Source organism: Epinephelus fuscoguttatus, linkage group LG5 (assembly GCF_011397635.1).
Source record: "Epinephelus fuscoguttatus linkage group LG5, E.fuscoguttatus.final_Chr_v1".
Classification (NCBI taxonomy): domain Eukaryota; kingdom Metazoa; phylum Chordata; class Actinopteri; order Perciformes; family Serranidae; genus Epinephelus; species Epinephelus fuscoguttatus.
The window spans coordinates 4,577,345-4,593,746 of NC_064756.1; the positions used below are offsets into that span (position 1 = coordinate 4,577,345).

General features: G+C 43.2%; 1 protein-coding gene and 1 long non-coding RNA gene across 2 annotated transcripts in view; both read left to right on the forward strand.

Moving 5' to 3' along the window:
• LOC125889201 (uncharacterized) overlaps window positions 1–16,402 on the forward strand; it is a 409,754-nt gene that overhangs the window by 339,320 nt on the left and 54,032 nt on the right. The window lies entirely within an intron of this gene.
• zgc:153039 (uncharacterized protein LOC767698 homolog) overlaps window positions 1–16,402 on the forward strand; it is a 115,025-nt gene that overhangs the window by 44,591 nt on the left and 54,032 nt on the right. The window contains exons 7-8 of the mRNA XM_049576898.1: window positions 4,948–5,105; window positions 11,068–11,150. Coding sequence (XP_049432855.1) covers window positions 4,948–5,105; window positions 11,068–11,150 — 241 coding nt within the window. The remainder of the gene's footprint in view (window positions 1–4,947; window positions 5,106–11,067; window positions 11,151–16,402) is intronic.

Here is a 16,402-nt window from a genome sequence, read left to right on the forward strand (position 1 = left end):
TCAGATGGGACTCAGTATCGGTTGATACCCAATATTTAAATTCTCACATTGGGACATGGGCCAAAAAAGCTGATAAAGTCACTGTGAATCTTTCAACTACCAATAAACTGCACTGATCAAATGAAACTGCCGTTCTCTCCACCACTAACAGCCTATTACTTTACACTCAAGGTGGATCCTTTACTGTCTGTAGGGAAACAGCTGCTGCTGGAGACAGGGGGTTGCTGAGAGCAGAATTTGTTCGGCTGGAAAACCAAAACAATGAGCTACAATAGGCTAAAAAGCGCAGTAAAGATGCAAAACTGGGCAGTAATTCTCTGTGGGTTTGTCAGCATGAGTGACACCCTTTCACATCAAACTAAATCGCTGAATCCACTGTTAAGTGACTCTCTGAAGCAACAACACCTTGTCCAACCTTGAAGCAGATGGGCTAGATGACAGTTAGAGATGTACCGATACCACTTTTTCCTTCCCGATACCGATTCCGATCCCTGGACCTTAAGAATCTGCCGATTCCGAGTACCGATCTGATACCAGTGTGTAAATTGTTGTATGTCTCAACTCCTAAAACTCTGTGTAAAATGATAAGAAATAAATACATAATAGTAGAATGAATGCCATAAAACTTTTTTTTATTATTATTATCCAGTGTTGACACAGATCAAGACACAGGTTAAAGCGCAGCCACACAATTTGGTCAAAAAATAAAATTTAAAGGCTACAGTTGAATGCTTTTTAAACTCCACTCAGTTTCCGTTTCGTGCTTATGCGCAATGATATCAGGCATTACATGGTATCGGATTGGTCATAGGTACTCGGCGATACCCGATACCGCATTTTAGGCAGTATCGGAGGCATTTCTGATTCTGGTATCGGTATTGGTACAACTCTAATGACAATGAGTTCACTGTACTCCAGGGTGTACCTAATAAAGTGGCTGTTGAGTGTAGTTTTGCGTTTTTTAATTGCGACCCTGTTTACTTCAGTTCATGAAGAATGTTCAACTTTTTGGGATTCTTTGGAAACAAAGTTTTCTTCACAAATTCAAGCTAACGTGACAAGTAATTCATACACAAAAGTTCAGTTTGCAGGTGAAGTGTGCCTTTAATCTAAAACAGCAGCACTGTGTTCGACCCTCCCTGTATACAAACAGGAAGAGCCAGCAAACAAAAGAAACATGCAGTAAAAATAAAAGCTGTCCTTGTACTGTTGATGGAGGATTCATTAGAGAAACTAACCTTTGCATTCTACAGAGTCGGAGTATTGCCTTCCAGGACCATCAGGTCCATATTGCAGAGACACAAATGGTCTCATAATGGTGCAATGAGCATAACAGTGATGTTAGCCATAAGCGGGAGCCATCTCAATAACTAGCTGCGATCCCACTTGAGCATTTATTGGACATTCTGAAGCCTGTTTCTTCAGGATCATTAAACTAGATGATCCTGAATCGTTCCGTTAGTCGTGATGAGGAGTGACCTCGCCCTCGGAAAGCTGAGACGACCGGCAGCACGGCGGAATAAAGCGCTTGTTTGTGATGAGAAGCCTCACACTGTCGTTATAACACACCTAGGCGCTCCTTGTCAGCGCCTCATTTTTCATCCCATTTGAAAAATCGCAGATAATTAATCCATAATGTTCGACCAAAGCGCTGGTGAATTATCATAAGCACAAACACACCAAATGATGGATTAAAAAGATGAATACGCATGAATACACAAATGAGGGCATGAATAAAAATGGTAAACCAATGAGCTGAAGGAGGGAGCGGGCCGGGAGGAGCGAGAACAATCGGCCAAACAATCTCTGTGGGCTCCTTTTAGTCGTTCAGCTTTGTTTCCTCCTCTTCTCTAAACGAGCTCCTTTAATCTGTCACTGGCTCCCTCGCGCTTTTGTTCTCCTCTTTATTTGGATGGCAGAGCTCATTTCAGCTGGATGATCTGATCAATAATTACTATCCAGGCCCCCCACACACACGCGCACGCACACACACAGGCACACATAAAGTCACATATAAAGCAATACGCCCTCGGTAATGAAAACAGATTTGGAAAAAACACACAATTATGAAAGAAAAAATACATGAAGTTGTTTATTTTAATATGATTCAACACATGAACAACCTCCCTGCTGCTCTCCTTCTTTCTCACTTCCTCTCTCTCTCTCACACACACACACACACACACACACCATTTGTCATCGCTGTCACCCAGTTTGCAGCGGCTTTGTTTTTGAGAGCCAGTTTGGAAATGTCAAGCTTTTTGAGATTTATTTTGCTCCTGCCGCACGTCAGAGAAATTAATAATCAGCCTATAAGTTCTGACCCGCATCATCACTCAACCTACACACACACACACACACTTTAATTCCTCATCATGTTTCGCACCTTTTTTTTTTTTTTTTTGTTGCATGATTCCCCTTTTTTTCTTGCGCAACAAACACACTGAGACTCCCCTCCAATCGTCCAATCGCGTGCCTGCGTATCAGCGAACAGTTGTTTGGTGTTATGAATATGTCAGAGAGTCTGATTACAGCAATGGTTCATAAACTTTTCACTGCAGTGCCCACGCCATGCACACACATGCACACACACACACACACACACACCAAATAAACAGAGTAGATGGCATTTCCTAATTTCGAGGGTGATGTTAACTTCTCCGCAGAACCTTTGTTTAGTTGATTTGTGGTAATGCAAAAGCCTCTGTGTGTGCATGTGGACTGTATGTGTATACTATGTGTGTGTGTGTGTGTGTGTGTGTGCTGCCTGCCTCTCGGGCTCCATGTGAAATAATAGTGTGCTCAGATCTTTGGATGGAGTGAACAATACTTAACAGGGCCATGATAATAAGTATTAAAATCATTGGACCTGAAAGAAAACGTGATGAGACTCTTAATTACAAGAGAAAGACGGAGGGAGAGAACGGACAGTACGAGTAGAAATAAAATGAGAGGGGGAGAACTGAGAGAGAAAACTAGAAGAAAAAAAACCCTTGAATGGGTTTTAAAAACATGATGAGGGAGATGGAGGGGACGAGGGAGGGGAATAGATGGATTGGATGTGTGTGTGTGTGTGTGTGTGTGTATGGAAACACAAAGAGAGATTGAGATGGATCAGAGAGAGAAAGAGAGAAACACTTTGCACTCTAATTCTCCTCTCTCTAGCTGTGTTGTATTGAAAAGAGGTGGGGGGCAGGCCGCAATCATGCACACCCTGCTGTGGTTTTTGTGCTCTCTGATCTCTCTTTCTCCATGTCTAGTGCAGCTTCTCCTTGACACACACACACACACACACACACACACGCTGGAGTGAGCCCCTTATTCCAGGATCTCATCATTAGGCACCCCGGCAGAGTAATCATCACTTCCTCTTCAATCATGTTCTTTTTCATTGGACACGTTTTGCCCCCCAGAACAAATGAGTTTGAAATGATACACAACCTCTCGGACAACTTGATTTTGAGCTTATGATATGAATGTAATAACATGGAAGATGTTATCTGTTTATGGTCACAGAGCTGACGGGTGTCATCTGTGGGGTGTGGCTGCATGTGAAACTTTACTCTTATTTTTCTAAGATAATTTTTTTGGGGGGCCTTTTAGCTGGAGAGTAACAAGGAACACCTAGGTACACCTTGCTAGTACCAGGTTGGACCCCCTTTTATTTCTTGGTGTCACAGATTCAACAAGGTGCTGGAAACATTGCTCAGAGATGTTGGTCCATATTGACATGATGACATCACACAGTTGCTGCACATCCATGATGAGAATCTCCCGTTCCAGCACATCCCAAAGGTGCTCTATTGGACTGAGATCTGGTGACTGTGGAGGCCATTGGAGTACAGTGAACTCATTGTCATGTTTGAGATGATGTGAGCTTTGTGACATGGTGCGTTATCCTGCTGGAAGTAGCCATCAGAAGATGGGTACACTGTGGTCATAAAGGGATGGACACGCTCAGCAACAATACTCAGGTAGGCTGTGGTGTTTAAACCATGCTCAGTTGGTACTAAGAAAATCTCCCCCACACCATTACACCAGCAGCAGCAGCAGCCTGAAGCGTTGATACAAGGCAGGATGGATCCATGCTTCCATCTGAATGTGGTTTTTCCAATCTTCTATTGTCCAGTTTTGGTGAGAAAACCCGTGTGAATTGTAGCCTCAGTTTCCTGTTGTTAGCTGACAGGAGTGGCACCTGGTGTGGTCTTCTGCTGCTGTAGCCCATCTGCTTCAAGGTTGGACAAGGTGTTGTTGCTTCAGAGATGCTCTTCTGCACACCTTGGTTGGAACCAGTGCTTATTTGACTTCCTGTTGCCTTTCTATCATCTTGAACCAGTCTGGCCATTCTCCTCTGACCTCTGGCATCAACAAGGCATTTTGGCTCACTGGATATTTTCTCTTTTTGGGACCATCCTCTGTAAACCCTAGAGATGGTTGTGCTGAAAATCCCAGTAAATACTCAGAGCAGCCCGTCTGGCACCAACAACCATGCCACGTTCAAAGTCACTTAAATCACCTTTCTTCATCATTCTGATGCTCCGTTTGAACTTCAGCAGCTCGTCTTCACCATGTCTATATGACTAAATGCACTGAGTTGCTGCCATGTGATTGGATGATTAACTATTTGCGTTAACAAGCAGTTGAACAAGTGTACCTACAAGGTGAGCTACAGGTCACCCTTGAAACCTTTTAGTGCTAGGTTGTAGTTTGTTGACTCATCAGATGCATTGGCCTGCTATTCCAGTCATCATTCTCCTCTCCTTTCTCTGTCTGCTTGCTAACATTATGCCATAGCACCATCACTGTAATGGGCTTAGCACCGCCCAAGATGATTGTGATTTGTTTTGAGAAATACAAACAATCCAGTTCGTAGTAAAGGCCAGAATCAAAGTCCCATACATAGTTGTTAAAGTAATCTCTTAAATTGTATTTTCCATGTCTTCACAGTATCCTGCTGCAGAGAGATTACAGCTTCCTAAGAGACATCAACATCTGGAACCCCTTTGTCACCATTGGAGTTTATTCCTCCACTCTCTCCGCTGCCATGAGCAACCTCATCGGAGCCTCGCGCATCCTCTACGCCCTGGCCCGGGACGACTTGTTTGGTAGGTAGCACATATGTATTGTATGCGTCTGGACAGACATGGATGTAAACTGCAACTTAACTGGTCAGCAGAGACATACAGCTGCAGGTGGTAGTTCTATTCTTTGGGGTTATTTTATGCTTTTATTGGACAGCCAAGAGGAGAAGCAAGAGGAAATAGGGAGGGAGGGTGATGGGGAGTGATGCACAACAAAAGTCCCCGGCAAGACTTCGCTCTCAAGCTGTCTTTTTTCATTCTTCACACAACTACTTTCGCCACTTTTTAGCGTGTATAACCAAGTGCACAATGATTGCCTCAGAGCAGAGACTGCCCTGAGCTGTGGGATCTTTCTGGAGAGAGATCAGGAGAGCAGTGTGATGGAGCTTTTTGCCCCATTTTCAAGTGTAGCCTTTTATAACAGGTGTGAACGCCTTCGCCTTCAGACACAGTCTGATGAAACCTTGTATGAACTTTTTCATTTCACAAGTACTGAGATGTACTTTGAGAAGCTAATACAGCAACGAGCAACATGACGTTCTGCTTCCTGAAAGTTTTAAGACAAAAACACCTGGAGTCGTCATCATGTTTGCCGTGACGTTATTCCCATATCAAGCGAAGGCAGCTTTGGTGTGATCTCCATCTCTCTCTGCCTCTCTGTGTGAATCCATGCTGCCTGCTGCTTTGTCATTATTAATGACTGTGAGCATTCTCCTTATCCCCTCCTCTGCTCCTTTGTTAAGTCTATTGCAAATTGATTTGGCCTGTTTCTGCGAGTGTATAGCCGTGTGTGTGTGTGTGTCAGGGAAGGTAAATGGCTGTATTAGTGTGAGTTCCTCTGTGGAGTGATCAGTTCAGCTGCCGGCTCACCAACATCCAAAGGGTTAACTTAGATTAATCTCTTTAATTAGGAGTCAATGACTGTGGAACCATAAATGTGTAATGTTCTTGTAGGAGGGCCGAAATGGTTCATATGACCACACTGTATGTGAACGAGTGTGTTGTTCTTGTTGTTGTCATTCATGCATGCTGCTCACAGCTTAACCTTGCCACTGTCCTATGCAAACAGAGTGATGGATGTGTCAGTTTTCCAACACACACACACGGTTTGTTCTGCCGTCCCACACATCTCCCATTTCTTTCTTCTTTATAACTCACTAATCTCTCCACTCCTTCACCTCTGTCCTGCCTTTCTCCATGCTCTCCATCACTCAGTCTGCTCCTCTCAGCCGCATTGATTTGACTTTAAAGTCTCGCTGATTTAATTCCCATCCTTCATCAGCTGTGAAATTTAGTCTTAAAGTCGAATTCCCACTCCACCAAGCGTCACCTCCCTCCTGAGTTGCTCTTCTTGTCCTTTTTTTCGTCGTGTCTTATGTCTCTGTGGTCGGGTATGTCTCTCACTCTCGGTGTGAACCTCCACTGTACAGAGCTGTCACGGGATTCAACACAAATGTCACGAGATGAAATGTCACATATGAAAAAAATGCGAGGCGCTCTGTAAATGACTCTTCTTCCAATAAAGCATACAGCCCTGTAAGGTATTAAATAAAGTCGAGTGCCAGCGGAGTTTGTCTCTCTCGCTGCCACCCACTCGCTTTCCTCTCTCCAGCTCTCTTTTTAAGACCTGCAGTTAATTACATACATTTTGTTTAAATGTCAATAACATTAGAAGTTGCCATTTCTAGTCCAAATCTGTGAACTGTAACATTACCACTGACACTCTGAGGTCTGATTTACCATCATCACTATTTGTTGCTGTAGGAAACAACATGAATTAGAAAAGAAACGTGTGTTTGTGCTTTAAGTCTCCACGACCCAAAGAAGAAGTGGTTTTCATTTTCCCTACTACTTTAAACATTTAATAAGGGGCACTTATAGTTCATGTTTTACTGTAGGTCATGTCTTTTAAAGTGGCATATTAACAGCTGAGTGATTGTATTAGTGGGCGCTCAGACTGAAAATGGCAATGCGTAAAAAATAGTAATGGATTGTGCTGGTGGGAGGTGGTGTTTTATGTAAGGACAGTGTGATGAAATGTGATCCAGGGAGACCAGCTAGGTGATAGATCAACATGTTCTCAGAGCGTCATTGAGCTCCTGGACAGTCTGTGGTGATACTTGACATCAGATGCACCGATACAGAACGTCCCATAGGTGCTCAGTTGGATTTAGGTCAGGGGAATGAGAGGGCCAGTCAATGACATCAATGCCTTCATCATCCAGGAACTGCCTACACACTCTGGACACATGAGGCCAGGCATTGTCCTGCATCAAGAGGAACCCAGGGCCCGCAGCACCAGGACGAACCCAGGGCCAAATGCACCAGCATAAGGTCTGACAATCGCTCTGAGGATTTCTATGATTGGCTATGACATGTAGGTCTTTGTGACCCTACAAGGATCTGCCTCCCCAGACCATCACTGACCCACCACCAAACCGGTCATGCTGGATGATGTGACAGGCAGCATAACATTTCCCACGGTGTCCCCAGACTAGGGATGCAGCGAATATTCGGTAACCGAATATATTCGGCCAAATATTGCAAAAAACCACACATTCGGTATTCAGTGCAATAAGTGAAAAGCAAGGCCGAATAATAGCACCGTGTTTGATGATGTAATCAAACAGCGTGCGGTGACGGACGGAGTAAAATGTCGGCAGTGTGGCGATATTCCAAAGTGTTGGAGAGTGATAGAAGAAAAGTGGTTTGCAAAGAATCTAATACTGAACTATCTAGAGTAGTGTTGCAGGGTATACTGGTACCGACGGTAGACCGCAGTACTAAAACACCACCGTACATATGATACCATAATGTTGAGGGTGAGTGTCCATGTGCTGTCCAATAATGGCGCGCGCTGGCCACCTGGCACTCCATATGCTGCTGCGGCCATAGTGCTCCGCAGCGCAAGATAACGGCTTACTGGCGACGGGGAAGGCTCCAGGTCCAATAATTTCCTCTTCTTGGCGTCATGACTGCCCAAAAGTACCTGAACAGCCGAGCCGTGGCGGCACACAGGTATGTGACGTGTCAGAGGAGAAACAAGCCGTTCACATTTCTCCCTTTGTGGCAGGTAACGGTCCACAAACCTCACTGCACTTTAGGGACTGTTCTTTACTTGTCAGGGGAGGAGGGGGGCTGGTTGATTTTGATTTCATTTATTTATTTTATTTTGATCCCCCCTATGTTAATCACTCATTGATGCTGTTTTTGAAGTATGAATAAGTCAGTAAGTAATTTATTCCATTGAAATATCATTGATGTATTATAGAAAAGTGATTTATCTTTTCATAAATGACAAAAGGCACATCTGCCTTATTTTCACTGTGGTATCCTGATACTACTCAGAACCATGATATTTTCACTGGTATCGTACCGTGGGTCCCAATTTTGGTACCATGACAACACTAATCTGGAGGGTTCATCTGCAAAAACTAATGAAGAACTAAACAACGGTACTCGGTATTCGGCCAAGCGTTTAATATTATTGGGCTTTGGCTTCGGCTTCGGCCACAAATTTTCATTTCAGTGCATCCCTACCCAGACTCTTCCACACCTGGCACATGTGCTCAGTGTGAACCTGCTCTCGTCTGCATATTCTTCTTCTAACGCTATTCAACACTGAAAAGGTATAACGATTTACTCGTGCGCCACCTAGTGGTGTGGTGGAGCCGCTGCATCAAGAGAGGCGGCACATTAATTTTTAATATGTATATATATGTCGGGGGGCTTGGTTAGTATATATATATATATTTATACCAACCAAGCTCCCCGACATCAAGCCTGCACCGCTTCATTTTAAATCTAAAGTGTGGACACACTTTGGGTTTTACACACTTCCAGGAAAGGCAGAGCTAGACATGACCACAGCTGTGTGTTAACTTTATCATGGACAATTATATCGAATCGCAATACTTGTAAAATCGTAATTATTAAGAATTGCAATATAAATCAAATCAGGACCCAAGATTCGTGATAGAATCGAATCGGGACGAAAGCATATTGTCCCAGCCCTACTAGATAAAATCATTCCAGTATGTTTTAGTGGCATTTTAAAGGAGCTATATGTAAGAAATCTAAAGCAAATAGTCGTAAAATCCTCCTAATATGTCACAGAGACTAAGGAATAATGTTCATATAACATACTGATCTCACCGACAACAATAGTACAGCCAGAATATTCGCATTTAAAAAAATATTTCACGGTCCGCAAATCATGTTTATGTTTTGAATTTGTGTTTTGGCCTGTTGAGCCACCCACCACCAGTCACACAGTCAGTAGAGTCTCAGCATCAGTTACAGTTACGACTGAGCTACAGCAGCACGGCAAGCAGCATTAGCAGTGTCCCGGTACATAGCATTAGCAGTCTCCTCAGCTGTATCCCGGCAGCAGCGTTAGCAGCAGAGAAGCCGGGCTTGCTCGAATGGTCTGCTGGAAAACCGAAGATCAAGGACACGGCGACACAGCCCTGCCATGGCAGCCGCCTGTGGGCAAACAAATCAGTCTCCAGCAACCTTGAATCTGTAGAGGAGGGGGGGCGGACACGACTCGCGGCAGTATTTTGAATTTGAGTGCAGTAACTGTTTTGGCCACATTCTTACATACAATACCTTTAAGTATTTTTTGATGATTATTGGGATGATAAATGAATTGCAGTTATTTTGCCCAAGATAATCGTGACAGGAAGTTTTTATATCGTCCCATGCCTAGACAGAATTTTACATTTATGTCACAGTGACAATCATTTTGTCTTCAGTTACACTGATTGTCAGGTAAACTGTAGAAATATGTCCATGTTACAAAGTAATCTAGCAGCAGTGTGTGCCTGCTTGTATTGTATTGACTACCTCAGCACCTCGCGGCATAGTTCTGCATTGTGTTGCGGCGTAATTTCAGCCAGGCTCACCTTCCTGTCAGCAGGAGCCAACACAGCAGCCTCATTGCTGTGAATATGAGTGCTGTGTGTTTCACACCGTATCTGGCCTTAACCCATTCAGGTTACAAAGTAATTAATGAAAGAATGAGTGCTTGATGTGTTTGATTGTCGAGTGCATTGTGTTGCCAGATGACGTCACATTGCATTTGATTAAAAGTGGAGGTTCAACTTCCTTACCGGAGCCTTCTGTGTCAGCCGCCCTGCTACGTCAACACTGTGGTCGTGCTGAAATGATTGAAGGGGCTACGTTTTTTCACACAGTGCTAATGTTGGGCTAAGCATGGACTTAGCATTTCTTTATATTATATAGAATTCATGTGTCTTATTTACCCCGTGGGATGTGGCACACAGTCGCAAGCTGGAACGATCAAAATCTCTACAGGAGCTGTGGGAGACGGATGGCACATCTGCAGGAGCAGACATTCATTGTTGTAAATCCTGCAGCACTGGGCTGGATTACTACCTCGCTTTAGTTTTTCAATATTCTGTGTCTTATTTCATATTCTGTTTTTTGTAAATACAAAAAAAATATATCCTCTGGCAGCAAACTTTGCATGCCAAGTGAATAAATTAATATGACACGCAGACTTGAGGCAAACAAAGTGTCAGAAATGGTTAAGAATAGCAGTGAGGAGGAGGTGTCAATAGGGGAGCTCAAGATAGTATTGACAAGTGAACAGGCATCTCTGTGTGAGTGACACTTGTTCGACAAGGAACGTCCACCTGCTTTTTCATTTACTTTACGCCCACACTTTGTCCAGATTTGTACAACATTTTTCAGTGTTGGGAGAAATACCTGCTGACATTTATTAGAAAATGCTGTGGACGAAATTCTGCATTAAACCCAAGGATAGTAGTTCATTACATTCTTTCTTTGAATAAACCTTCTAGTCCATTTATACATCCAGGGTGTCTCTGATATGGGTTTTGAAGGTCAGTGCTGATATTTTTATGTGGAAACTGCTGCATGAGAATATTCACAGCATTTTTTTGCCAATAAATCCCTAAAATGTGAAGGTTTTTACCAAGATTTCTTTTCATCCCTGCAGGTAAGGTGCTGTCTCCGGCTAAGAAGACGTCCCATAGTGGTAACCCCTGGGTTTCTGTGCTCATCTCCTGGTTCCTTGTGCAGGTTAGTGGAGATAAATAAATTCTGAGTGATGGAGAAGGTCAGGTAAGACATTTGATAAGGGAAATCGCAACAAATCTGCCAGTGAAGGCATCCAGTCTCAACATATGCTATATTAAATGAAAGCTTTTTTTGGTGTAAACAAAAAAAAGGTGTAACAGAAAGGGGTATGGAAATTACATTTCTTCTTCAACCATCTGTCCCTTGTCTTCGACTTCTCCGGGCGGGGTCACTGGGCCAGCAGGCTAGTCAAGGCATTCCAAATATCCCTCTTACGGCAACATTTTCCATGTCCTCCTGGGGGATCCAAGGCCACATGACAAAGGAGGCATCCTGTTCAGATAGCCGAACCACCTCAACCGGCCTGCGCTCCTCACCCTATCTTTAGAGCGTAGCCCAACCACCCTGAATAGTAAACTCATTTCGGTCACTTTTGTCCGCTATGTCATTCTTTGGGCCACTACTCAAAGCTCATGACCACAGGTCAGGGGTGGAATGTAGTTGGACATGTAAATCGAGAACTCCCTCGCTTGGAGCAGTAGCCCCCAAATTCCACCAGATGCGTGTTGGTTGCGTCTGCGCTCCGGAACGGCAGCAGAGCCGATACGTTTCAATTCTAATCAATGTGTGAGCTTCAACTGGCTGCAGCTGTGCTGCATTCCGGCTCCGTCACAGCTGCAGCGCTCCGGAGCCCTCCGCAACAGATATGCAGGACTTCTATTTTTGTCGGACGCCGGAGCACAATGCAGCAATTCAGCATGGAGCAGATTGAGCGGGGCAGGAAGTCGTGCACAGAAACAAAATAAAATATCTGGTTAATTTTCAAAATAAAACACACAGTGTTCACGGCGGATCATATTTCCCTGCACTACACCTTGAAAATGTCCTAATGGGCGGAGGCAGGCCTGAAGTCAACAGGTTAGAGGTTTTCAGACGTCATTTCATGGTGGTACACCAAGATGTCTTCCTACTACTCCACTGGTTTTGTGGTTCTGTTTATAGAAATTACATCTTGTTATATTGTGTGATTATGTGTGAATTTGCAAGATCTCGTGGGTCTTCGTGACTCCTGCTGCCCGGCAGAGCAGCACCGCTCCACACAACAAACGCAGCCGGTGGGTGTTGACAGGCGGCAGAGCACGCAGCGGATAACCAGCGCAGCCGTTCCACAACGGACACGCATCCAGTGGAATTCCAGCGTAACTCACTCCCAACCAAGAAAAAGCAATCCACTGTTTTCCGGCAGAGAACTGTGGCCTCAGACTTGGATGTGCTGAATGTCATTGCCTGCTGGATGTCATGGCCTGATGTAGCCAACACAACCACATCATCTGCAAAGAGCAGAGATGTAATTCTGAGGTCCCCAAACCTGTCACTCTCCTCTCGGGGCTGCACATGAGATCCTGTCCATCAATATCACAAACAGAATCCGTGACAAGGGACAAACCCTGGTGGAGGCCAACGTCCTTACACTTACTGGCACAAAGTCAAACACCTTTTCAAGCTCTCACTTTGGTTATACAAGGACCTGGGGGCTCGTAGCAACGACCCAGGTATCCCATACTCTGGCAGTACCCCCCTGACAGGACTCCCTTCTTCAAGTCCACAAAGCATGTATGTAGACTGGATGGACAAACTTTCAGTCCACATGTCTTAAGTACCTTCTTTAGACACACAATTTTGCTCGTTCTTACCCCTCAAAATAGAAAAAAGTTTTTAATTGCATCCACTCATTTGTTGTTGAGCGATCAATGAACCTAAAAATAAAGAGCTTCAGGGGTCAAGAATAAAGACGCAGCACTGGCCTTTGCTTTAAATATTTTAGTGAAATCAATAAATCACGGATAAATTCCTGCTGAGCCAACGGGAGCACTGAAGCTCAGTGCAAAGGAAAGGAAGAGAAGCTTCAAACAAGCTCCTATTATTTTTGGATAATAGATCCAAGGTTGGTGACGTAGTGGGACAAAATCAGCCCAGGCCTGTTGTTTGGATTGTGAAGTCTTGTCATAGACACTTTCCTCAGGTAAAAAGATCAGAAAGTCCTTCTGTTTAACTCGAGAGAATTCTTCCTTCAAACAGAACTGATTCATTCAGACAAGAAACTGGTTCAGTTTGATGTCTTTGCTTCCCTGGACTGCTCAGGCTGCATCTGCATCCACATAAACCTGCTATACTCTTCTTTAATCTTGTGCATCTGTGTTGAACAAATAACTCCTGAAGTCATTCATTTTGTTGACTAACGCTTTCCAAAAAGGTGCCTCAGAACCACTGAAGTCTCCCAGAAATGTAGGAATAACTAATATAAAAGTGTAATTGTACTGAATGAATAGATGCATGAATAAAACCTGTATTGCCCTCAGGGGAATTTGCTCTGCGCAATTGAGCATAAAAGAATGTGAAAACAACATTAACAACAACAGCATATAACAGGAAAACAACATAAAACATCATAAAAGCATAATTGTTGGGGAACTGATGAAGGACATCAAATTTCACAATCTCATTTTCCAGGCCCAGAGGAGTCACGGAGTTAGTAACAATCATTTGGAAGTTTTGGAGTTTAGTTGTTTGTAATATAAATTGTTCCACTAATCTTCAGGGATAACCTTCCACGTAATGTAACATAACAGCAGATTTATTTTCTGGAAGTTAGCCATTGACATAATGTAGCTTTGATATGTGTCAGCTGAGGGCTGCACGATATATCGTCTCAGCCTCGACATGGATGTCCCAATCACATTTTTTTTGCATCCGATCCAATACTGAGTCCTTTATTTTGAAACCAAGTCTGATACCGAGTCCGATCCGATACTTTGCAAAGCATTATGACAGAAAAAAAAGAATGCATCCAAGTTGTCCCATATGGTTTGTTTTTTATTTAAATAGTATCCAAAAAGCTTATCGGTGGTTCAAATGCAACATCTTCTTCTTGTCTTCAACAAACAAAATAGGCCTATATCTTTATACATTAGAGAGCGGAGGCAACAATGAAAAACACTGATGAAAGACCTGGCCATTTTTGTTGTTTTGATTCCTCCGATCTTTTATTACAATTCCCATTTTTTAAAAATAACGTGATCGGAGCCGATACATCCCTACTCTCCTGCATGTGTGTGTGTAGAAAAGTAGTGAAGTGCACGCTTTTCCAAAATGAAAATTGCATTACGGGTTTTGAAATTCTGGGGCGTCGGTGGCTTAGTGGATAGAGCAGGCGTCCCATGTACAGGTTGTTTTTGTTTTAGTCTTTTAATGACTGTGAGAGATGCAACTGTAGCAAGTATCTCACTATCACGATCCTCATTAATATTTGAAGAAGCTACAAATTATATTTAGCTACAAAATCAGCCCGAAAAGCTGAGAATCAAAATGTAAGTACAGAGAGCTGTTGCTATGGAGACCATACACCATCTCGTCTAGTTGTGTTGATGCTGGTGCAGACAAGCAATTTGAAAATAGTTGCATGTTGTACCTTATTTCATCAAGAATCTGGACTGGGCTTTAGTTCAACATCTAGACTTGATCTGTGAGTGGAGCCGACATCAGTGGGCGCCCATAACGACTTATAGCTCAGAAATACAGCTCGGACTCAATCCATTTAATGCCTTATAAGTAATTAATAGAATTTTGAACTGAATTCTGGAAACGGTGGGAATTCAGTGCAGAGAAGCTAAAATTGAGGTAATGTGGTCTCTTCTTCATAGTTCCAGTTAAAAGCCAAGCGGCTGCATTCAACACCAGTTGAGGACGGAGGAAGTGTTTTTAACTGCTTGAGTGCTGCTGAATAAAGAGGGTTAAAATGATAAACATGGGATGAAGTGAAGGCATGGATACAATTCTCCTGGTCAGCATCACCTCTTCTTAAGTGATAAAACAAGACTAAATAATCCTTAGCACTTGGCTGTCAAAGTTCAGATATAGATCAAAATGATTCGGCAGGTTGCTAGCAGCTTATAAAGTTATTTTTAATCACTGGGAGCATAGTTACAAGGGTGTGCAAAGTTGCCTCATATCAGAGCTGTCAGCTCCACACACGATATTGCGTCCACTTGTGATGTCCGACTGAATCACATTATGTTCAGTCCACACTCATGCCTAACCATGCAAACGTATCTGTTTTGCCGGGGTTTTAAGTGTGGATCTAAGTATTTTGTGAAGAGAAGTCAATTTAGAACAGACTTGACAGCAGTGTCTATCTTGTCTACAGCGCTCGCCATTGTTGTTATTACTAATTATTGGTGGTGAGACTGCTGTTTGGTGTCATGATGCCAGACAAATCAGCCAACACGAACTCTGTTGAGTGGACAGATTCAAAGGACTGAACCCTGGCAAGGCTTAAAGGAGTGCTGAGGTCACATATGTACCGTACAGTGGCAAGCAGAAGTTTGGGCACCACAGATCAAATTTTACTGTGAATAGTTCAGTAAGTAGAAGATGAACTGATCCCCAAAGGCAGAAAGTTAAACATGAAACATGCTTTTCAACATTTTAAGCAAGATCAGTGTATTAATTTTTGTGTTGCACAATTTTAGATAAAAAATGAAAGGAGTAACATGCAAAAGTTTGGGCACCCCAAGACAGTTGAGCTCTCAGACAGCTTTTCCCAGGGTCTCAGACCTTAACGAGCTTGTTCGGGCTCTGGCTTGTTCACAGTCATAGTTAGGAAAGGCCAGGTGATGCTAATTTCAAAGCTTTATAAAGACTCTGACTCCTGAAAGCTTGTCCCAACAGTCAGCAGCCATGGGCTCCTCTAAACAGCTGCCTAGCACTCTGAAAACTAAAAGACCTGATGAAGACTAGAAGAAGATAGCAAAGTGTTTTCAGGGAGCTGTTTCCTCAGTTGGTCATGTCAGTAAGAAATGGCAGTTAACAGGAACTGTGGAGGTCAAGCTGAAAACTCTCTGAGAGAGCTGCTCGTAGGATTGTTAGAAAGGCAAATCAAACCTCTGTTTGACTGCAAAAGACCTGCAGGAAGATTTCTCAGACTCCAAACAAAAACTGAAAGACTCTGAGCTGGCTACATAAAACAATTAGAAGCTGTTATAATTGCCAAAGGGGGCGCTACTGAGCTCTGACCATGCAGGGTGCCCAAACTTTTGCTTTAGGCCCATTTTTTGTTATTTTGAAACTGTAAAAGTTGGAAATAAAAAAGTAATCTTGCTTAAAATATTTCAACTTTAACTTCATGCCTTTTATAAGTCAGGCCATCTTTTTACTTTACTGCCCAAACTTTTGCATGCCACTGTGTCTACTTGGGA